The 24,019-nt window shown below is 59.3% G+C and overlaps 1 protein-coding gene across 2 annotated transcripts in view; it reads right to left on the bottom strand.

Annotated features, from left to right (window-relative positions):
* Positions 1-24,019, bottom strand: part of PIK3R3 (phosphoinositide-3-kinase regulatory subunit 3) — a 78,219-nt gene that overhangs the window by 38,856 nt on the left and 15,344 nt on the right. For both annotated transcript variants that reach the window (XM_075710169.1, XM_075710168.1), the window contains 2 exons: positions 21,491-21,692; positions 21,039-21,124 (listed from right to left, as the gene is read on the bottom strand). In XM_075710169.1, coding sequence (XP_075566284.1) covers positions 21,039-21,124; positions 21,491-21,692 — 288 coding nt within the window. The remainder of the gene's footprint in view (positions 1-21,038; positions 21,125-21,490; positions 21,693-24,019) is intronic.

Genomic DNA, 24,019 nt, shown 5'->3' with positions numbered 1-24,019 from the left:
ATGCCTGAAAAAACGGTCGGCCTGCATAGAAATGTTCATCTCACCATCACTTTGGGGGCTGGAGGGGGCTGCTGCTGGGAGAGCCTGACTTTCCCATGGGGATGCATGTCCTCCATCCTCACTCAGAGCAGCAGGGTTGTTCCGGATGCGTGCTCGAGCGTGGGGAGCACGGGAAGGGGGGAAGAGCCAGAGATGGGCTGTTGGAGTTGCAAACTGGTGGGAGAGGGAAGGAGGGGACAAGGGGTGGAGAAGATGCTGGGAGCACCCTCTGGGGCAAGTGGAACAGGGGAAAGCCTGCTGCCAGGTACAGCCCTCCTGCGGCTCCACGGAGAGAAAGGCAGCACGAATCCGGCCCAGCGACTGGCCGGCAGCGTGCCCAGACTGCGGCATGGCTCTGCCTTGAAAGGCACCTGCGACCTCAACATCTTCCTCTTAAAAACATGCCATAGCATCACGGGGGAACCACATCCCAGCAGCCTTGACAGTAAGTTTCTGCTCCGTGAGCATGAGCCGTTGGGCCAGACGGGTGTATAAACAATTATTTGATCACTTCCACTGCAGGAACTAACTTGAAAAATACCTCCGATTCACAAGCTTGCAGCCTGCTTCTGAAAAAACAGACTAGGAACAAGCTCCCACCCTGGAAAAACCCTTGCCTGTGTCTGCTCTGCATCCTTTCCCGTGCCGGGAAGGGTTGGGCCAAATGCAGAAGACGCTGTGGGGCTGGCAGAGCTGCTCTGGGGCAGTGTCTCCGGGTTGCTGGGTGGCAGGGTTCATCATCTGGGAGTTGATCTGTCCTTGGGTGGCTTAGTGCCTTGCTTGCTTTCTGCTTCTTGGTCATTCAACAGACAGGGCTGAATCTCTTGCCAGCATGTACCTCGCCTTCCTCTGGACTTGGAGTGCAAATGTGAGGTGGGGTGTGGGACAGTCCTTGCAGCCCCAAGCCTCACAGTCACCAGTGATATGAGACCCTCAGTGGTTTTCACTTAAGTGGGTAAGGAGAAATCCTTGTGGGTAAGGGAGAGAAAAATGCAAAACGTGATCGTGAAGGCTCAGAGAAAGTCTTCTGGTTAAGCCAGATCTTGCCTTTTCCCAATGCTTGGAGTTGCCCATCCATGAGGAGGGCTGGAGCAGGCATTTTCACCATGTAAAACCCACTTAAGCCCTTAAAAAAATGCTTGAGTGGTGCTTCAGGTTCATCTGCTGGCCACCGTAGGGGCAAAGAGTTCACATTCACCCAAGACAGCAGAAAAATCCCCCAGTCCCTCCTCTGGAGATTGCATGTGATGGCCGGAGGGCCGCGATGGGAGAAAGAAGCAGCAAGAGGGTGGCTGGCCAGCGGTTTGTGGGACCGTGCTGGCAAGCACCGAGTGCCCCAGCATCCTTCCTCGCTGGCTTTCCTGCACACCCAGAGCCAGAGCAAAGAGGGGGGTGATGGCAGATGCAGCTCCTCTCCCTGAGATATCAGCTGCCTCCGGGAAGGTGGGGAAGCCCTGGGAAAGCGGCTTCATGCTGATGACGGAGGCTGACACGCGGCGGGTCGGTGCTGGGAAAGCCAAGGGGCGTGCTGGAAACGGGACGCCTGCGGCAGATGATTGTGCCAGTAGGATACGGCTGGTTTGCTGCCTGCGGGACTTCAAATGCTCTGCCCAAAACAACTTACTCAGATTTACTGTAAGCGGCAGCCGGGCCATCTATAGCTTGTGGTGAACATACCAGCCCTGCCTGCAGAAAGGGCTGTGGGAGCCAAGCTGGCCCCCTGCCCGGCTGGCTGGAGGAGGGGAGCGGTGGGGGGGCTCCGCATCCTTGCCTGCCTGCCCCGGCCCCTGGCCCACGGGAAGCGCGTTTCCCAGAGGCTGCTGCTGTTTGTTTGGGTGAAAGTGTTGAAATTTGGTGGGCTGCTTGTTAGGGAGGCGGTGGGTGAGGAAGGCAAGTGATGAAAGGGGGGTGAGCTCCTGGGTGTGTGTAACACACACATATGCACACACATTGCACACGCACCGGGCCCTGCTCGCCCGCCCCTGTGCTGGCTGGAAAGCCCCAGCCGGGGCCAGTTCTCACCATTATGGGGTCCCCATTGCCCTCTGGATGCCGAGGAGCTGCACCCACAGGTGCCAGCCCAGCCAGGGCTGGGCAGGGGAGGAGGGTGTGCATGGGAGGGGGTCCCACGGCTGGGCACGGGATGCCCCCCTCCTGCCTGCAAGCCTGCTTCTCTCCATAGCCGTGTCCTGCTCTTTGCAGCCTGATGGTGCAGATCTGCTTGCCACCTCATAGCCTTGAAACAAATCGTTTTGCTCCCAGTTGGAGCCTCCTGTGTCTGCGTGCTGGACCCCTTGGGGCACACTCACCTGGGACTGGGTGTGTGGGAGGAGGAGCTGGAGGGGGGATGTTGCTGCAGGGATGGGATGCTGTGGTGTGGCCATGGAGCTTGTCATTAGGGATGGCTAATTTTCCATTCACACCAGGGCTAGGTCACCTGCCAGCGAGGAAGGAAACCTGGCTGGCTCTGCTGACCTGTGGTCCAGCAACGGCCCCCCTTCCCCTCCTGCTACCCCAGCATGCAGCGCTGTTGGTTTCCAAGGGGAAATTCAGGAGTTTTTTTCGCCTGGGAGGAGGTTTTGGGGGAGCCAGCAGCTGGTGGGGATGGCAGAGCACAGCCAGAGTTTCTGATATTCAGAGACTCTGCGTGGGTTCAGACAGGAGGGACCCAGTGCTGCCCACAGGCAGCACTACTCAGCCCTGTGTCAGGCAGCAGCTAACGAAATGCGGCAGAGGCAGGAGCCCTGTGCTTCAACTAGGAAGGCAACAATCCCAAGAGGACGTATCCCCAAAAACTTTGATGACCAAATCACGCTGTCTTGTTCTCTAGCAACAACCCCCATCCCAGCATGAAGCTGGTTGCAGAGCGTCCTCATGCACCTGGTGGCATTTGTAGCACAAATGCACCACCACAGCAGCAAACGTAGGAAGTAGGCCTGAAACCTGCCTAGATGCCTTCAAGGTGCTAGGGGCACCTTTGACGTAGGATTTCAGGTGATTTCTAGAAGCTGGCATGCAGGACGGAATATGCCACCGGAGGGGACCCCCGCCTGCCACCCCAGCGCTACGCACACAGTATCTGCCGGGATCCTGCGGCCAGAGCAGCTGCTTGCCCCAAGACACATCCTGAAGGGCAGAAAACTTCTCGGCGGGGCCGGGACCTACTGGGGGCTGATGTCCTCCCCGGCCAGCCCAGCCGTGGCTCCTGCCGCAGCCAGGGCCACTGTGGCCGGTTGCCCCACCACCGCCGGCTGCAGCCTGGTGCCCTCAGCCTGGTGCGGGTCCCAGCACCAAGTTCGGGAACACGTGAGGTGGATTTTTTCTTGCCAGGTGCTTTCTGCTGCCCAGCGTAATACTTGACGGTGATGCTGTGAACATTAACCCCAGATGGAGCGGCTACGGCTGCTGTCGTGCCCAGGGGAGCCCCCAGCTCCGCACACTGGTTCCAGCGTGGTGGCACTGGGGCAGCCGGCTGTGCCAGCAGAGCAGAGGCAGGGAAAGCCCCGGCCGTGGCAGAAACCGCTTGAGCAGCTCAGCAAAGGCACGCAGAGGCCGGGCTGGGCGCCGCTGGCTGGCAGCCGGCTCAGCCCTGGGGCACCGGCAGCTGTGGCGGAGCTGGGAAACCCCCCGGCTGCGCCCGGCTTCCGGCCTTTGTGCAAGGAGCCGGTGCTGGGGCCGTGGTGGCGGCGCGGTGGTGGCGGCGGCGCGGTGGTGGCGGCGCTGTGGCCATCCCTGTCACCATGGCCTGGGCCGCGACGGAAGCTCGCACCCCCCGCACCCCGGGAGGTGCTGCCAGATGGAGGGGGACCGTGCAAGGTCTGGCCGAGGGAACTCGCCGTCCCCTCCTGCACAGCCATGCTGGGAGGGAAATTTCCGATACTGCCGAGTTCCCAGAAGTCAGGGGAGGTTTCAGCCCTGGCTGGGCTGTCTCGGCTCACGCTTCCTTCCTGCCTCAGCCTGCAAAGCTGGCACTTGGGGCTTAGCACTGGTGGCGTGGGGCGAGACAGAGGGTGGGCAGCCCTTCGGGCCAGGTCCTGCGGAGCAGAGCCAGGCTCACGCCAGCACCGGCAGCCGCTCCAGCCTTTCTCCTGGCCCCTCTCCCAGCCAAGTTGTCTTTGCCGGCGGATTGCACCGGCGGGGCTGTGGGCTGCTGCAGAGACGCTTGTGCCGGCAGCGCTGCCGGAGCCACGTGCTGCCTGACACTGGCCAGCTCGGTGACGTCAGTGCCGCATCCCCGTCCCCCTGCCCCAAAGCCTCCCACCGAAATCCCATAACGGGGCACCGCAGCCCCCGGCACTGGTGCGGGGTCATTGTGCCGTGGGGTGCCATAGAGGTGTGCTGCGTGCTCAAGGGCTGGGAATTTTGTCTCTCCCCTCCCTGGCATGGAGGTGAAGCATCCTGTGCGGGAATGCTCATAAAGGGCCGGATCCTGCTCACATGCAACTGTGGTACCAGTGCCTGCGGGCAGGCATCAGTGCCCTGGGCTCTGAGGACCGATGGGCCTGATCTGGCGCAGGCAATGGAGGACCTGGCTGCTCTGGGGTGGGGTGTGGGAGTCAGGGGAGCCAGGGGACACCGGCCACGGGTGTTGGGAGTGTGGCTGTATCCTGCAGCAACCTCCCCCCCAGCCTGTCCCAGCCACCCAGTGCCGGCTGCGGATGTTTTCCGTTCTTGCAAGAAATCCAGCTGAAAACAAGAGAGGCTGAGCCTGCCAGGTGGCTCCTTCAGAGCTCTTGCTTCTGCTCTGCATTTAAGCAGCAGTGATTTTTGCTCAAAAATGTCCAAATTTTTGCTCTGCAGAAGCTCTGATTTTGAAGCCACCAGCACCAAGCTCCCAGGGATGGAGGGGCTCCTGGTGCCTGCCCCTCTCCTGCCTGTCCTGCCTGTGAGACCAGCTTGGCAGAAAAAAATTGAGTCTGGGGCTAAAACATCCATCCCAGACCTGATGCACGTGGGGGGGAGCGCTGACCCTGGCCCCTGCAGCCCTCGAGTACCAGCTCGGGCTTAACTCTCTCCTCTATGGGAAGAGTTCAAGCCTTCCAGTTAAATCCGGGAAGGAGTTAGCAAGTCTTTGTGGCAGGCAGATTAGAGGTAGAGGTAAATGCTCCTGCTAAGTGTAATCGGACTGGTTAAAAGCTCAGCTCAGCCTGTATCCCAGCATTGTCTTTGCTTCTTATAAATATAGGAGACACTTCTGCAAACAGGGATTTTTCCTTTTGCCTATTTAGACACCCAAGAGACTGGGGAGATCCTGTCACTCTCCTCCTCCTCCTCCTCTCCCCAGGGTGTCATTAGAGTTTATGACCCCCCTGGCCTGGTGCCCTCTTCTCTCTGGGATGGGTTCGGTGCTGGCAGCCTCTGATCCTGCGGGTGCAGCAGGAGGGGGATTACAGCTCACAGGGCTGTGGGTCAGGGCAGGTGAAGGCAGCAGAAGCTCCCAGCATTGGGGAAATGGGGCTGGGGGCAGAGCCAGGGCCCTCTTTTACCCTGCAAGCTGGGGGTTCCTCCCCTTCCATGCCCTGGGGAGCCCCTGTGGACAGGATGGGGCAGGGGTTGGGGGGGACGAGGACTGGGAGGCTGGGGGCTTTGCTCACTGCAAAGCATATAGGAACCCAAAACAGAAATAAAAAAAAGTCATAACTATATAAAAATAGGTAACAGTTATCTGGTTCTCTCTAAAAAACCCTATTGCAGAGCTGGTGGCATGAAGGTGGGCACAGGAGGGTGACAGCTCCATCTGTGACCCACCTGTCCTGGCCATCCCACCCCATGGCAGGAGCATCCCTGGGGGCCCTGTCCCCACTGTCCCCCGTAGATGACAGAGGACTCCCTGGGCAAGATGAACCAGCACCCGCACACTGGCCCCAGGAGCTCGTGGGTACCCTGGAGAGGGTCCCCTGTCCCCAGGGCTGGAGGGTGCGCAGATGACCTCTCCCCGGGGATTATGGCAGGAATGGGGGGCTCTCGCGGGGAGCATGAGGCAGGCAGGGATCAAGGGCTTACCAGGGATTAAGGTATTTTCCAGGCATTTAAACTAGTTGTCACGAACCCAGAGCTATCTAGGAACAAGTGACCTGGAGCACAGTGCCCAGGGGACAGGGGAGAATTGGGGAGAGAAGCTAATACCCTCTCTGGTCCCCACCCCAGGGCTTGCAGGGAGCAGGGGGAAGATGCTCACAGAGGCTTGGAAGCCCCCAAAGCCCCAGGGATGGCCTGTGGGCCCCAATCTGGGGAGAGGTGAACACATGCCATGCAACCCCAGTGAGATGCATGCTGGTGGAGGAGAGGCTGGGGGGCTCGGGGGGGACAGCAGCAAGTCCCAGGGGGACAGCAAGGCACCGTGCCCTCTCTGGGGCCAGGACAGAGTGGTCCATCCCAGGAGGCATGAGGGCTGGGTGGCTCCAGGAGCTTGTTAACCTTAATCCTCCCTTGGATTAATGCTCAGGGAAGCTGGGGACAGTGGTTAAACCTGCAGGAGTGAGCCCTCGCGTTGAGTGTGGCACTGCAGTGGGGTCAGGGGGGCACAGAGGGCACAGGTTAAGGGCAAGGAGAGGGGTAGGCAGTTCCGTGGCCTAATCTGACATGCGGCCTTGGATGTTGTGGGCATGTTCCTGGGCCCTGCCCTCCCTGGGAGTAAAGGGATGGGCAGCGTGATGGCCAGCTCCATGCCGGGGGTCACGTCCGGCAACACTGTCGGGCTCTGAGAGGCTGCTGCGGGGTCTGGCTCTGCAGGGCCACTGTGAGCTGAACCCCTTGGATCAGAGCAGCCTGGAGGTGCCAGCCCAAGGTGGAAACTGTCTGCTCTTGGAAGGATGCTCTTCTGGGGAAATGCCTGCTTGGGATGAAGTCTCTGGGATGAAATGCCTCTCTTGGGCTGAGCTGGCTTCCCTGGTGCTGCACTTTCAGCCTGGCTCAGAGGAGCAGTGTGAGGGTGCTCAGGGAAGCTCAGACAGCCCACGCTCCTACCCTCACAGACCCCATCCTGACCCCAGACCCCAACAGAGGACCCCCTAGCTCGTGGCATTAGGATCCAATGCCCTCTGCGGCCACCGGCCATGCTGTGGGGCTTGCAAGCCCACGCAAGGGCAGAGCAGCCCAGCTGGCATCCCTGCAGATGGGGCCACCTGGCCTCAGAGCAGCCCCAGCCCTAGCTCCCCCCGCAAAGCAGGTACCAAGAGCCCCATGCAACCCTGTGACACCCTGTCCCAGCCTGCCAGAGACCCCACGCCAGGTCCCCAGCCCCAGTGGAGCTGCAAATGCCACATGGATGCCCTTAGAGGAGGTGCCTGTCCCTTGGCAGCATGGTTGCAGCTCCCTTCTGGGCATCCCCCAGTCTGAGCTGTATTCCTGGGCAGCTGGCTTTGGCACAAAGGTGCCACTGAGTTACACCAGCATCCCCCCGACCCTGAGCAGCAGTTACGCCTCCTTCACCCCTCCACAGCCTTGGCCTCTCGTGGGAATCCCCTGCACTACACCTAATCCAGCCCCTGGCTCCATGCTCTGGGGCTGTCACCAGGCAAACCTGCTGCCTGTGCCAGGGAGATGCCACAGGACATTGTCACCCATCCCAATGCAGCCAGTGTCACCTTGGGTGCCTCCCCAGTGAGGTGGGGGTGGTCTTGCAGGGGCTGTGGGTGCCATGTGCCTGTCCCCTGGGACAGCGAGGCAGGATGGGATGTGCTGTCCTAAGTGGCATCTTAACTAGATCTGATCCAGCCTTGCAAAGCCACAGCACCTTCAATTCCCTTAGCACTCCAAATCTGCTACTGTGCATCTAAGCGGATTATTTTAAATACCCCATGATGGACTGCTCCTTTGTAATATAATCCAGCCTTGTGTGTCCCATTCCCCTCCTATTTGCTGTGATTTAGCTGCAGCTGTGACAGCTAGAAACCTCCCCAGCTCCCCCTGCTCCCTAGAAAACGTTCCTCGTACCAGCCCCTTCCTCAAATCCTGCTCTGCCCTGTGCGGCTGTATCCTGGGGATGCTCCAGCTGCCTTCCACACGCCCTTAGCGTGCAGCCTTTCATGTCTTGGGGTGAGCGGTGGCTGTGGGATGTGCTACCCCAGAGCTGCTTCATCTGCACCCAGAGCTGCGCCCCTGCTCCTGCTGTGGGGCACCAGCATCACCCTCACCTGCACCTCGGGGTCAGATCCTGCCTCGGCAGCTTTCACCCAGAGAGGAGCCTTGCAGGAGCTCTTTTGGGTGGGTTTTACCAGTTCTCAGGCCTCTTGCTCAAGCTGACTGGCTCTGACACCTCAGCCCTGCCATGAACTCAGCCGAGCAAGAAAACACTGGGCTTCCCACTCCCGCTGCAGAGGGGGGTTTGGGGAGGGGGTGGGATGGGGGGGTCTGCATGGAGCCCACCCAGCCCTGCTCTCGGCAACAGCAAAGAAGCTGCCGCTTTTCCAAGTGCTTCCCTTTGGGGCTTGTCTGATTAATGAGGGCTTGTTATTTCCAAACTGTTTGAAATCGTGTTTATTTTATCTGCCGCCGGATTCCTCTGACTCAGGGCTCATCGTTAACTGCCAGAGATGAGTGACAGATCCTGCTAATTACAGCTAATGATTGCCTTAAAGGATCTCTGTGCACACACGTGTGTTTGTGTGCACACATGCCAAGGGCCATTTATAATTTAAAGTGGGGAGAGTCGTTAGCATAAACCATGCCCAGATTAATTGCAGAGAGCAGCCTCTCCGGGGAGGATGCTCACTGAGAGGTTGTGGTTTCAAGCGCTGGATGCTCAGGACGGCACAGGCTGCCCAGGCAGCAGCAGTGTGACCCTAAACCAGGTGTCAGCCATGGGGACACCAAATCAAAGCCATCATGTAGGAACCGTTTGGCATGGAGCCACCAAGCAGCTGGCGGGGACCAGGGGACCCCAACATGTGGCACAGACATGACCAGCTCAGAGCCGCACGGGGCCGTGGGAGCTGACATCCACCCCCTGGCAGAGCTCTGCAGGGGGTTTTCCGGCTTGGAGGAGTGCCATGCCTAAGAGACCCAGTTTTCTCCCAGCTTTCAAGGGAACAGGCAACAGGAGCACTGGGAGATGCTTTTTATGGCCTCCCTGAGGACAAAGTAGTTGCCAGAGCACACACACCGGAGACCTCACCTGGGGGGCTGGGGATAGCAGTGCCCCCGCCTTGGGGAGAGCTCTCCCCACTTTAGACACTGGGCGATCCAGCCCTGGCATCGACTTCTTTGCTTTTACGTTTCTCCCCAGGAGGAAAAGAGGGAGGATGGAGAAGACAAGGCTTTCCCCACTGCTGGGCTGGAGGACATGGCATGAGAAGCAGTGGCTGCAGAAGCTCACGGCCACCACCCCAGCAAGGGGATGGGCAGGCAGCAGCTCAGGCAGAGCAGGCCCCTCCTGTGGAAGGGCTGATGGGGGGACTTCCATGACCGGCACATCAGGGTTTGTTCCAAGCCCTTCCCTAAAGCAGCTCTCCACTTGCCCGGGCTGACTTTCCCCCACCCCTGCAAAGAGGTCACACAGAGACAGACCCGTGTGTCCCCTGGCTCCATCTCCTAGCCCTTCCCCTCCTCGGGGGTCTGAGCAATGCCCTCGCCCCTCTCCCAGCCCTGCTGATGCAGGCCGTGGAAGAGGCATCCAGAAGGAAATCAAAAGCTGTTCCAGATGGCAAAAGGCTCAGCAGAGCAGAACAACTGTTCCCCAGCCCTTATCTTTCTGCAAACCAAATCCACCCTTCTTGGAAAAAAGTAATTCAAGCTCCTCGGTCTTCCTCAGAGCTGGCGAGTGGGAAGAGCAAAGCGCCGGCTCCCCGGGGAGGGGAAGCACCATCCTGCAAAGTGCTTCTATATCGGTCTCTGCCACAAGAAGGTCTAAATTGGAAGTGATGGCAGCAGCAAGCTTCGGGATGCTGAGATGGACTCTGGGGCCAGCACAAAGCGATTTCAGGGGCTGGACATGCTCGGCACTGGGGGATGCCTGCCAGCGCAGGACACTGTGGTTCTAATCCCACTAAAAGCTGGGAGGAAACAACTTGGCTGAGGGCTTTTGGCTTCCTTGCTGAAAAGACCAGATTCAGGTCAAGCCTGATAGCTCGTGAATTTGTCTTGGATCTTTTGAATTGTTCTGGACCCCAAAACACTCAGGTTTCTCTTTCTGAAACACTCCAGATGTTTCAATTTAAGGCTCTTGCAGAAACAGCTGTCGGAGGCTGTGGAGCAGAGCTCCCCTCAGAAATGTGCAGCCACTCGACAGTTATGACTGCTCCCGAAACAGCCCAACGAGGCTGTTCAGGCAGGGCCAGCCCAGGCTGGTGCTTTTTGCATTACTAAAACCCTGTCACTGGGGGTTTCAGTCCTCCAAACCCCATTCCCACAGGGGTCCTGGGGGCTTGTGCTCTCCTGACCCCACTCTTTCCCCTGGGGTGGCTTCCTTTGCTGTTGTTCCCTGCTGGCACCTTGCAAAGCCTTCTCCAGGACACCTTCCCCATAGCTTTAAATCCCAGTGTAGCAGGGTCGGGAGGTGACAGGAGAGATGCTCTGGAGAAGCCACAGGCTGGGAGTGGGAGGCATCGTCTTGCTGTGGACCAAGGGCTCCAGCAGCGTTGGTGACCTTGGGGGCATCAGTCTGGGCAGTCCATGTCTGTGGTACATGGAGCTGCACAGCCTGTGGGAAATGGGTGGTTTTGAGGCCCCAGGATGACTTTGGGGTGTGCAGAGCCAAACGGTCTCTCCCAAGCCCAGGTGAGATGTTTTCTCCCCTGTGCTGTAGCCAGGGAGGGTCAGAGCCATCTGAGACATGGGGTGTGCGACAGGGCAGGCCACCACGAGGTCCTGGGTCTGGTCACCACGCTGCAAGATGCTTGCTCAGCGGCATGCTGAGCCCTACCCAAATAATCCCAGTGTTCACTGTCACCCAGCGAAAGAGCCCGATTGCAAAGAAAACAGGGAAGCAGCTGAAAAAATAAAGGCGCTGCCATGGCACTGTGCATGCCAGGTTGGAAATTTGGGATGGTGCCGAAGCACAGCCCAGGATGCTCCTCCCACCCCAGAGCATGAAGAGCCAATGCAGGATGGAGAAATTAGGGGTGCCAGAGGGCAGCAGGAGGGCACCCTGCTGAGAGCACTGGGGATGGGCAGCCAGGACTCGTGGATCCTCCAGGTACTTGGGAAGAGCTGAGGATGCTCAGCAAGGATGCTGCAGCCACGGCTGTGTGGCGTGAGGTCAAATGGTCTAGCCCCAGCCCCATGTCTCCTGGGGATGACACGGTCAGTGCCAGGCTGCTTGGTGAGATGCCAGCCTCTGTCGGTACCCAGGCTTCTTCACCACCCGCACCCCTCCCCAAATGCCAGAAGTACCCAAAAGATGAAGAAATCTGTTCGGTGACCCCAGAGACAAAGCTAAGAGGCAATGCCAGTGCCTGTCTCCCAGCCCTGCACGTACTACTGCCAGAGACTGAGAACGCCAAACTCATTGCACCTCTGCCCCAGGCTCTGGTTATCTCCCGCATCAGCTGGCCTGGGGGCAGCAGCAGGTCATGGCACAGCTCCGTGCCCCCGGCCCTGCCGGTGCAGGCAGGGTGTGGGTGGAGGTGTGGGTGGAGGCAGCGGTCCCTGCCCTATCTGGCAGCTTCTGGGATTAGCTGTGCGGCATCTGGAGCAGCTCTAGCAGTGGCTGGGTAGGAACAGATACACAAAGATAAGGCAACCTGAACCGTGGGGACAATGAGCCAGCTTTGTTAATCCCCGCGCATCCAGGCGCTGACGAAGATGCTGTCGTCCCCTTTCCCTCCCCAGCAGCTCATGTGTGGCTGTCAGTCCTGGCTCATACAAGGACAAAACCCGCCGCTTGCATGGGTGGCCCCTCTCTGCCAGAGCTGCTAAGTGGCTCCCATGTGTCCCTGGGGACACCGCTGGTACAGGGACCCAGCTGGTGCAGGGACACACAGCCTGCATGGGGACAGAGCTGGTACAGGTGTCCACAGCCAGCGTGGGGCCCCACAGCCAGTACAGAGAGCTAAGGATGGTGCAGGGACATGCAGCCAGGATGGAGAGCACTGACAATATGGGGACAGGCAGCCAGGGTGGGGACCCTGCGAGTCCAGGGAAACGACGCAAGAGATGGAGACCTGTGGACGGTGTGGGGGGGACATACAGCCAGGATGCCCAGCCAGCATGGGGACTGATGCAGGGGGACCCTGTAGAGCCCTGGGACACAGTGATGCTGCAGGGCAGAGGATGATCAGCAGTATCGCCCACCTCTCTGAAGGCCCGGGCCCCATCCCCATCCCCACATCCCTCCCCAGGCTCTGGCTCTCCGGCTGCGGCAGGCAGGAGGGTCTGGCACCGTGCAGGCACAGAATCATAGAATCATAGAATCGTTTAGGTTGGAAAAGACCTTTAAGATCATCCAGTCCAACCATTAACCTACACTACCAAGTCTACTCTAAGCCAATCAAGGGTAGACTAGACTAAACCATGTCCCAAAGAGCCACATCTACCCGTTTTTTGAACGCTTCCAGGGATGGTGACTCCACCACCTCTCTGGGCAGCCTGTTCCAATGCTTGACCACCCTTTCCGTAAAGAAATTTTTCCTAATTTCCAACCTAAACCTCCCCTGGTGCAGCTTAAGCCCATTTCCTCTTGTCCTATCACTAACTACGTGGGAGAAGAGACCAACACCCACCTCACTACAACCTCCTTTCAGGTAGTTGTAGAGAGCGATAAGGTCTCCCCTCAGCCTCCTCTTCTCCAGGCTAAACAACCCCAGTTCCCTCAGCCGCTCCTCATAAGGCCTGTGCTCCAGACCCTTCACCAGCCTTGTTGCCCTTTTCTGAACACGCTCCAGCACCTCAATGTCTTTCTTGTATTGAGGGGCCCAAAACTGGACACAGCATGTTGAGGGAGAGAAGCACCACCAGGTCCCTGCCCGCATCCCAATCGCCGGCATGCTGCGGGCTGCTCGGGGCGGGCACAGCGTGGCACTCCCCATCCCGTTAGCTCCGGCATGAAAGCGTCCGCCGCGGCAGCAGCTGGGCCTGGCCACGATCTCTGCTTCCAGGTAAACAGATGAGGCAAGCGGCTCGCCTTCCCCCCCTGCCCAGCAGCCCTGGCCGCACAGACACACCATTCAGCCCCGCCGCCCCGCACAAACCCCCAGTGTTCGGGAGACGGCTCGTGCTCCCCGGGGGGCACCGGGGAGGGGGGACACGCCGTGGCCGGGAGGTTGACACCCAGCCAGGCTGGAGCAGGGCCAGTGGGCGCAGAAAGAGCCGCTGTGTTTTGGCTGGCTCCCGCTGTGCTGGGGTGGGGGCAGAAAGGGCCCCTTGAGCGCACGGGACGCAGGGGGTGCCCCCACTGCTCAGTCACATCTGGGGTCCCGCAAGGCCGTGGCGGCGGTCACCAGTGGGTCCGTGGGGTGATGGTGAGGAGCTGGGGGTGGGAGCCCAAATGGGATGAGGGGGTCGGAGGTGGCAGGTGGGGGTGGATGCTCAGCCAGCGCACCAGCATGCACAGCGCTGCTGCTGCCCTGCTGCCATCCAAAAGATTTGCAACCCCAGACTATGGGAGACAAAAGGAGTGGCGGGGTTTGACCAGGGACACATTCAAGCAGTGGCAGAGGCCAGAGCAGGAGGCAGCTTTCCCTGGGTGTCACCCTGTGAGCATCCTCCCCAGCCGGTGGGAAGGGTGGGTGCGCTCCCAGCGCATTCACCCCATGCTCCCGCACGGGCTCCATCGGCACAGACAGCGGGTCACCCCCTGGAAGCATGCCTGTGTCACTTCTCAACAGGACCAAGTCAGGCGCTTGTAAGGATGAGAGAGGAGGGTGCCAGCTCCTGCCCCCGGGGCTCTTCTCCCCCTCTAACTCCCTGACCCTCTCCCCAGGCTTTCCTTGGCACTGCTGGGGGTGTCTGTCTTGCAGCATGGCCTGGGGTGCTCTGGCCGCGGTGGGGCTCAGAGGGTTGCCCATCCCTCCAGCGAGCCTGGCACCGAGCTGAGCGCATCCCTGCCTCAGCCACAAGCATCCCCACGGGGCCAGGCTGAAGGGGAGAGGGGAAAGCAGGAGGCAGAGCCGTGATGCTCCAGCATCCCAGCTGTTTTTCCTGCTCCCTCCCTAATCCACAAGCGGACATCAATGCCTTTGCTGGGGACAATGTCCCCTCTTCCACGCCTGGCACCTTCCTCCCTTGCTGCTCCCCTGAGAAGGTGGCTTTCTTCCCCAAGGAGCACAGGGAATACATTTTCCACCACGGCAGATGAAAATGGATTCGCAATCCAATTTTACCCTAGTACCACTTCAGTGGTTTTGATGGAGCTGCTCTGGATGGGTGCCGGTTTGAGCCAGAGGACAGCTGTCGCAGCTTCATAGACCAGGGGTTTCTTATCTGTGTCACCTTTGATTACTGTAATTGAAATCCTGCTCTGATCTGAGCCATGCCCGAACATTTCTGCTGCCTGTGCAGCGCTCGGCTCGAACGGCAAAATGACGTTAATAGATTTTAAAGCCAGGCAAGGCCTGTGAGAGCATTTCTGCCTGACCTCCTGGATAGCAGCCGACAGTCACCACTTACCCCGGTCCCACGCTCAGCCGCTGGCACGACTCTGCCGTCCCCCCGTGACTCATTTTCCCTCCTGTGAAGCACAGATCCTGCCTTTCCCCAGAGCCGCTCATCTGTGTGTGCCGGGCAGCCTGCCTCCTCCCACCCCTTCAGAGCAGGGCCAGGATGCTCTCGAGGGAGGCAGGGTCCCGGGGTGCCAGCAGGATCACAGAGGCATCAGCCGCCCTTTAACCCTCCTGCTCCAGCATGAAATCCCCTGTGGGCAGCGCTGCCCTTTGCTGGCATTTCCTGACCAAAAGGGCAGTGGGGCGACATGCTGCTGCCCGTCTGCTGCCAGGCAGGCTGCAGGGGACAGAAATGCCACTGTGCAGGAGAGGATGCTCCTGGCTTTGGTGCCAAGCTGGAAAACCGGCTGTGGCTGGCGGTGTGACCAGTGCTTTGTCACCCTGCCCGTCTTCTTTTATGAAGCCGCTGGTGGTGTTTAGCCGGTGTCACTGCAGCAGAAAGAGTGACTCCAGCTCAGACAGCGTCTGAGGGCAGGAGCTGAGAGGACACGTGCGCTGGCACACACGCTCTTGCAGTTTGGCTCGGCGAGCAGCCGGCATGAGGAGTGAGCCAGCCCTGGCCGGGCTGTGATAGCAAAGCTGATGGCTCTGTCCGGGGTGGGAGGGTTTGCTCAGCCAGCCTGGCCTCTGGGAGCTGCACTCCGGAGCAGGCAGGGGCATCCCAGGTGCAAAGCCCCATCCAGAAAGCCCTGCAAACCCCGAGGGCCAAACCCTGGCCACACCAGACAACCTCCCTGAACCCCTGGGTTTTCTGGGCCGGCAGCTTTCACAGCCATACAGCCAAGAGCTGGCCGGCGCGTGCTGGCATGATGGCCTGGGCTTGCACCGGTGAGGATCTGACGGAGCCACCCCAAAACTTCATATGCCGGCAAAAAGAAAGGAAGGCTGCCCAGACAGGAGGGCAGCCCCAGCACCCCACCACCAGCATGCATGGAGGCTCCCTCCAAATCCTGGCTGGCTGAGCGGCAGCGTTTCCTCTCCGGCAGTGAAACCCCTGGCAGGTCATGGGCCGGCAGCACACACAATGCTTGAGGTTATCCAGGCTCTTATCAGCTCTGGCCATGAGGTGCGGGGAGGAAAAGGGTTTCAATCCCAGCCGAGCCACATTTCCGTCAGGAGCCGTTCCCCCTGTCATGGGGGAGGGCTCTACCATGCCATGCTTTCAGCACTGGGACTGGTGGAGCAGGGCTGTGGCTGCCATGGGGAGAGAGGGACCGTGGGGCTGTCACCCTGTGTCCCCACGGCATTGCCAGGGTCCCTCCTCATGCCAGGGAAGCTGCTGGTCTCCAAGCAATGCAGTTGCTCCTGCCCCAGCTTCGCCTGGCAGTGCTGTGCCATGGCCTGGGCACGGCCACCTGCAGAGCTCAGGGATGGGAAGGGGATAGAGCTGGTGACCCCCAGGAAAGGAGCTGCCACTGGGGCGCGCAGCAGAGGTCTGGGCTGGCTGAAACATCCCTTCCTTGCTGGGTGTCACTGCTCCCCGCCCCAGGGAGGCATCCCGGAGCCCTGGTGTGCTGGGAAAATGCCTGCCTGGAGCAGGACTGGCAACCTGAGAAACCCCACTGTCAAAGGCCACCTCTGCCAGCCAGGAGGGGAAACTGAGGCACAAGGCGATGACGAGGGAGGCCTCCCACCCCCTTGTCCCTGGGCTGCCATGGGACATCCTTCCTGGGGCTGCCCCAGCCACTTAAAGCCAGCTGGAGGAAGGGGACTGTGGCACAAAGTCACTCCTAGTTCCTCAGCCCAAAATCACAGGGTGGGCGTATGCCCCGGCCCCTGCTCCTCCAAGCCCTCCCAGCAGCGAGCACAGGGCAGGCAGGGGAGCTGGCAGAGGCACCAGCAAAGGCCAGGCTTGCCATGATCCCCTCCTGCTCCATGATTAATTGAACACAGGCTAAAATTAGCTGTGGAGGCAGCACCCCTGGGGTCTCTCAGCAGCATCCCACTGCCCGCTGGCTGCCTGCAAGTGGGTCAGGCAGCAGCTGCCTCCCAGCTGGGTGCCCTGGGTGCTTGGGGGACCCCCATCCTCTGCTGCAGGTGGGAGCATCGCTCTCTGCTCCACAGCATGGCTCTGCACCTCTTGCCTCCCCGCTGCTGCCCATCTCAGAGGCTTTTCCCTCTCCGGATTCGCTGGGCTGGGCTGCATTACGCCCAGAGCGGCTGGGGAGGTGCAAGGACGCCTTCTGGGATGGCAGGAGTGCAGATCCCTGTCATGTTCCTGCCCGTGCCTTTGGGGATCTGTTATTTTTAGCTGCTCTCCCTATCTTGCCTTGCTAGCTAGTCTCTGTCTCTCTTCCTTCCCCCTCCCCCCTCCCCCCCCCCCCCCCCCAGTGTTAATTTGTTTTCTCTGTATTATTTGCAGATTAGGGGAGGCAGAACCAGGGTGTCTCAGCACAGGGGACCACTCAGCCACGGCCTCCCCATGCTGCCCTCCATTCAGAAGTTGTTGGTTGGATTTTTTCCTGGCTATTTTTAACCCCCATTGGCTCCCCACTGGCAGCCCCAAGGGGATGAAACACCAAGGGGTAACGCAAACCAGAGGCGCCCTGCGGCCAATGTGCCGGGCCAAGCAGTGGGATGCTCGCAGCCATGCAGGGATGCTCCCACGCGGGCAGGGCAGCACCTGGACATGGCCCCCATCTTCCCGGGCAGGCAGGGGTCTGCACCGCCTGGGCTGGGCCCTCCTGGCAAGCCCTCTGCTCCCTCCTGACCCCCTGCACGTCCAAGTCTGCAACCTCTGTGTGACGCACTGACACGTGTGCCAGGGAGAGCGAGAGGATGGGCTTTCCCCTTGGATTCAGAAGAAAGCCAACAGCAAAAAAGTTAATTACAAACTTTAAAGCCAGACATTTCTAATTGGGTTTAATGCAGCTGTCCCGCTCAGTGGCGATGCTGTCACAGAGGTGCCTGCGTGGGACTCGGGCTGGGAAGTGCCCAGCACGTCACATCATGAGATGTTATGGGATGTCACCCACACCAGCACCACCGCAGCTCTGTGGCCTCCTCCCCTGCTGGGGAGCACTGGGGTGTGGGGTGCCATGGTGCTGGGCGTCTGGGGACTGCCCCATCCAGGGACTGGATTTTGGATCCCCTGGGAGAGTGACTTCGGGGGGGGGGGGGGGGGCGTGGGGAGGGGAAGAGGCTGTGCCTCAGTTTCCCCATGACATGGGGCTGCCAAACCTGATCTTTGGGGAGGTGTTTTCAAGATGCTTGGGCTGGGTGCTGGAGCCCAATCCCCACCCACTGGCATTATACCACTGCCCCACGTAAAGCGGGGCAGGGCTGGGGGTCGTGGGGGAGCAGGGGGTGCCTGCCTCAGCAGCGTCCAGCAAAACAGTGGTCCCCACCCTGGGTTGAGTAGGGAACCCTGGCACCGCCGGTCCTGTCCCCTCCAGCCAGTGCTCTGAAGGAGGAAGGAAACATCTCCCTTGCCTGATTCTCACTCTTTTCCCCCAAAGGAGCCAAAATCCTCTCATTTTCTCCAGAAACCTATGCCACAGGATGGTGATGCTCCTGCCCTCAGCACTCTGCCGCCTTTCCCTGCCTCCTGCCCCCGCTTCTGGGTTTTTTTTGGTGGTGGGTTTTTTTGTTGTTTTTTTTTCTCCAGAATTCTGTGCTGCATGGTGAGTAAAGGCATCCTGCTGTCTGAAGGCTAACGGCTTGCTGGAGAGATAATAAAGCAAAGGGGAGTAAATTAAAGTGGCTATAAATAGCACCAGGAGAGGAAAAGGAGATGAAGTCATCTTCCTTCAGCTGAGCTGGTATTTGCATCACTTCTTCTCTTTGCCTTGCCCTGCCCCCTCACCGTACTTGGGAAACAGCCCCCCTGGTCTCTGAGGTCCCGCTGTGGATTCTGTGCCCCCCTGGGTCCCCCTGGGGCTGGGGAATGTCCCCATGCCCCTGGGCTGAGGCTGGCTGCCCGCTGCCAGGGGCTTGCTGGACAGCATGGTGAGGTGGCCTGGATGTGGCCGCCTGGCCCCAGGCTCCATCCCAGCTTTGCCACTGACCCATAGCATTGCCCTGTGCAAACCAGTGCCTCCAGCATGACCCCACTGCTGCATCCCCCAGTCACTGGGAAGAGCTTTCAGGAGCCATCCCGGACCCACCCCGTGCCGTTGCCCTTTGCAGCCTGTCCATGGGTGGCTGCAGAGACCTGCCAGGAGCAGCGCCTGCGGGAAGAGATGCAGCAAACTCAGCGACAGTGAATGCACCCAGGAAGCCCATCCAGGAACCAGATTTCATAATTTACATTTTTAGTCTTGACGATTTTCACATCCAAGGTGCTCCACCATCAGCACCAGGACACAGGGGAGAGGAGGGACCCCAACTGCACAGGAGCCTCCCTGGGGTTAGCAGCCAGCTTTGGATGTCCCCCAAAACATGACCCTCACTGCCAAGGTGGCCACTGTCCCTGCAGCTTCCGAGCAGCCCCTAAACCCCCCCAGCTGCCCCAAACCCCCCCAGCCGCCTGCTCGCACGATGTGTATTTACGCCTGAGTCAGAATGAGGTCACATTGCGGTTTCCTCCGTGTCAGCTACTGACTCCTATTCCTGTGCTATGCGCACACACCCGCCGTGTTATTGCAGGGTATTTATAGCTATTTTACATGTATAATTATAAAACCACAACTCCACACACGCACAAAAATAATCACAGTGCCGGGATGGTGGGAGCAGGGCCGGGGCGCGGACCCCACCGCTACTAATAATTCTTTGCACTTTATATATAGCACCTTTCATCCGCAGCTCTCAAAAATGCTTTGCAGGCATTTAATTAAGCTTCCCAGCATCCTAATGTGATGACAGCCAAGTAATAATATCCTTGCTTTTAGGTACAAAGAGAGGGGCGGTGGCAGGACTTGTCCAAAGTCCCGCAGAGAGGCAGCCTGTGGGGTGGTGAGCCCAGGTGCCCTGAGCCCTGCCCCACACTTGTGGGGTGCCCACGTCAGGATGTGCCCATAGAAGAGATTTTGACCCAGAAAGGGGATGAGGACCCCAGAGTCCTGCTCAACCTCTCCGCTCAGTTTGGGGTTGGGGTGACTGGTGACAGCGCAGGGTCTGGGGACGGCAACAGGGACCCCAGAGACCACCGGGCTGCAGCTGCCCAACATCTGGATCAGTGGGTGGAAGAGCCATATGGATCGCGACAAACTCGCGGGTGAGAGCAATAAATAAGATGACAGGTCTGAAAGGGCTGATTTACGAGGAATATTAAGAGTCATAATCCTGCCTGGCCTGGCCACCCCCCAGGGAGGCAGGGTGATGACAAAGACCCAGATACATCGCAAGGAGACAGGATTCACCGGGGCCAATGCTGACATATCTCAACCAGGAGGGCTGGGAGCTGTTGTGTCTCCCAGGGGTCTGCGCAGCTCAGTGTGGGGACACAGCTGGATCTTGGCTGCTGCCTGGAGATGGGATCCCACAGGGACGGACCTCTGTGGTCCTCAAGGTTTGTGGTTTGTGCTCCATTGAGCACCATCCCTCCCTACCATGCACATCCCTGCCTGGATGGACCGCTTGCCTCCCACCCTTGGAGTGTGGCAGAGGGCACAAGGGGCATGCGCTTTGGCTTTGGACACTGATGGGACATGAGATGCCACCAAGCAAGAGGGACATGGCAGGAGAAGGTGGCCAGCAGAGGGGGCTGGGACTTAACCACCGGAGCAGAAATAAAGAGCAAAGAGGTGCTGGAGGCAAACGTTGATAATAAAAGAGGCAGAACCGCAGTCCTTGGGGGGTGAAGGCTGCTTGGAGTCATTAACATCTGCAGAAAAAACACACGCTCCTGGCTCCTTTCCCATGCACAGACAAGTGGGGACAAGTGCCCATCCTCATCCCCATCCTAGGAATGCCCCATGGCGGAAGCAGCAGTGTGTCGATGGAAGCAGTGTGATTCTGCACACGTGAAAACTAAATGCAAGTCAAAAATCATAAACCCAGATTTGATCCTGTAGCAAGCACCGTCCTGCCATTTTATGGTTGTGTTGGTATTTTTTTTCCTCCCAGACTGCAACCAGATCCCTGCTCACCAAAACAAGCCACACAGCAGCCCCTGACTGAGAGCACCTCACCTACTGAGCCCCCAAAATGGGGGAGCGGGACCTGCTTGCACCACACCGGGACCAAAGAGCAGCAACACAGACATTAAGCAAGAAAACAGCTGCAAACCTTCCGAGGGACTGCAAAGAAACGCCCCAAAACCAGTCTCTCTGAGGAGAAAGAAGGGAGGGAAATGGGAACAGCGTGCCTGGCCAGGGAGCCAGTGCAGCCCGGGCACTGCCGCAGGGACGCAGGCACCTTCCCATCACCGCACTGGGCACCGAAACCGCCCTGCTGCTATCGCCTCCCCAAATTTCACTCCTGCTGCCTCCCCTTCGCCGCCAGACGGGCATCTCTTACCAGGGGCTGCAGGCACCTCCGCCGCCTCGCTGGCCACAATGAGGGACTCGAGGATCCTTGTGTGGAGCTCGGGGCTTGCCTCGGTGCTGCGGGAAGAAGGGGAGGGTCCGTGAAGGTGCCAGCAGCTCGGTCCCCTGGGAGATCCCCACACCTCTGGGACAGGAGCCAGCCGCCCGGATGGATCTCTGTGTGGGACTAGGGCGATGCTGCGCATCCTGGTCCCGTGAGTGACATCACGCTTGGTCACCATGAGAATGGGTGTGATGTCAGAGCATCACAGTTGGGATGGGGGCTCCCAGCTCTGGCCTCCCCCCTCGGAAAAACCCAGGGCGGAGCCACTGGTGGGTTGCCATCCAGCAAAACCAGCTTGCTTGGGGGCCAGAGTGCCTGTGCCTGGCTGCGGGCACCCTTCTCTCGCCTGCCCTGTCCCGCGCACGGCAGGGGCACCTCACCTGGCTGCCGCAGGGCAGAGAAGCAGCTCCCCAAAGAGCTCACCAAGGAGCCGGGGCGAGAGGCGGCTCCTGCGGGTGCCCTGGCAGAGGCGGCAGAAGTGGCGGGCGAGCTGGCGCAGGAGCAGGGCCTGAGGCTGCGGCAGGGCCGGGGGGGCCAGCAGGGCTCTGGCTTGCTGGCCACACTCCTCCAGGCCTGGGGTCTCTGCAGCAGAGGGAAAAGAGAAGAAAGGTCAGTTCGGGAGGTCGGGGCATCCCCTTGCCTCTCATGGGAGCCTGGCACCTGTCAGCACACGAGCCCCAAAAAAACCTGACCGCAATCTCTCCCCCAAAACCCATGACTGTTTCTTTGTAGCCCATCCCTTCCCACAGACAGGCTCTGGGACACATGAGTATCCCAGGGAGCGCAGGGCATGCAGAGGTGATGCGCTGGGGGTCTCAGCCACCTCTTGCTGGCAGCTGCCAGCCCCATTTACCCACTCGCACCACCCCAGATCCAATTATAGGGTGACTTTAGCACATTCCCCCTCTCAGCACAGCCAGGAAGGGAGCACTGGGGGCTGAGCTGCTCTCCTGGCAGGGGCTGCACCTAGACACCCCTTGCTGCTGCTCCAAAGGAGGAGAACTGCCCTAGTGCACAGCAAAGCCATGGAAAAGGCAGAACAAAGCAGAGGTGGGGAAACAGACACCAGTTGGAAGATGTGCCAAATTTAAAGGCTCAGCCCTCCCCTGCAGAAGACGAAAGCTGGGAGGGAAAAGGCTTTTTAGGACAAAAAAAGCTGCACCTGGGTGAGAGCCATAGGCATGGCTGTAGCGAGGTCCCTACAGACCTCCCAGCATAGTTTCTCTTGCCCCCTGAAATACAGCAGCAGGGAGGGCTGATTGGGGGATAACTACTTCCAGTGGTACTTGAGTTGCCCATGTGAATAAGAGCAGGCACCTAATGATGTTGTACATCATGGAGGTGCTGCCAGAACCCCTGTCATGGGTGCCCTGAGCAGCCCCCAGCTCTGTGGTGTTCCCACCAGCATCCCACCATGTCCCTGGTGCCCTCTGGCAGCCTTGGCCGGGGCTCCCCAGTCTTGTGAGCTGTGAGCTCAGTGGCTTGGGACTGTGGTCCTGCCCTGGGCACGGGAAACAGCTGCTCTCCAGCCATCCTCCATCCCTGCCTTGGCCTGGCCCTTTCATCTGCAGGGGATGAGGAGGTCCCCGGGGTTGTATTGCTCTCAGCCGGCTTCAAAGCCTGGCTCAGCCGGGGGCTGACTCAGCTCTCCCGGCTCTTTGCACCAGGGCTGAGGCTTGGCTGATGCCCAGCCAGCTCCCGGCAACCATCCTTGGGGCTGGGGTGCACCAGAGCCGGAGGGGTGAGGGGTCCGGGATCCCCTCCAAAGCAGATCTGCAACACGGCTGGGATGGTGATGGGGTGTTTTTGTGCCCCCATATCCAACAAACTGCTCCCGTGGGATGTATGGCTTTGCTCCAGGCCTCCCCTACCCCAATCAGCTGCTTTTTGCACCTTTTTGTACCCAAGAGATGCTGCAGGGGAAAGGTCCACAGCCAAAGGGGTAATTTGGGGATGTTTTTGACCTCCTTTTGCAGGTGGTCAGCTTGCCACTTTTCTAGCCCGCAGCCTCGAGCAGGGTAGAAGGAGCCTGCTACAGGGCAGACTGCCAAAAACCAGCACTGTCTCCTGAAAGACTTGTGTTTTTCTTTCTTTTTTTTTAGCCCCAGAGAAATCCCCATTGGTTTTGCCTCCATTCCTGCCCCCTCCTCCTCCTGCACCCGTTGTGCCAGGAGCAGAGCCCGCTCTAGCACAGGCTTCGGGGAAAGGCGCTTCCCTTTGAAGTCGCTTAACGAGGCAACCCAGCTAATTGCTTCCTAATTGCATTTTTATCCTTGGAAGGGCCTTTGATTTCTCCTCTCTCCGAGGGTGAAGGGAAGACAGCATCTTGGTGCCACCAACCCTGGGGGTATTTCTCCTGGCTTTGTGTCTCTGTGCAGGGCAGGGAGGACGGGGTGTGAGTTATCCCTCATCTTCTCCATGTGTCCCTCCTGCCTTGCTAGAGGCCACAAAGGGCCCATTGCCTTTTCCTGCCAGGACATGGTAGGAAAAGACCATGCTGGTCTGGCCACGGGTGATCTTTTAGTGCCTCTTAAGGCAGCCAAGAGCATGATCTGCCCAAGCACTAATCTGGCTTAGGACAGGGAGGTAATGCACAGGGTGGAGGATACTGCAGCGACCGGCAGCTGCTGCAAAAGGGGAAATCCTGGTTTTGGTGGCGGCAAGGGGTTCAGGTCCTATCTAACATGGTGGGCAAGGGCTTCGTGTGTGCCTGGTGATACCTGCGGGGCCTTGGGATGGGAGGGGCTGAACAGCTCTGTGAGGACTCATTTGAAATGGGTTTTGGTCCAGAATCCCTGCTGGGGTGGAGCGTGGACTGTGCTGACCTGGGTACGAGCCCTGCCCTGCTTTTTTGAAAAAAATTCAAATAAAACAAAAACCTTGACGGTCTCGTACATTTGGACAGAGGC

Source organism: Pelecanus crispus, chromosome 5, assembly GCF_030463565.1.
Source record: "Pelecanus crispus isolate bPelCri1 chromosome 5, bPelCri1.pri, whole genome shotgun sequence".
Lineage (NCBI taxonomy): Eukaryota > Metazoa > Chordata > Aves > Pelecaniformes > Pelecanidae > Pelecanus > Pelecanus crispus.
The sequence above is the reverse complement of the archived record's forward strand: the minus strand, read 5'-3'. Positions and strand labels throughout refer to the sequence as shown.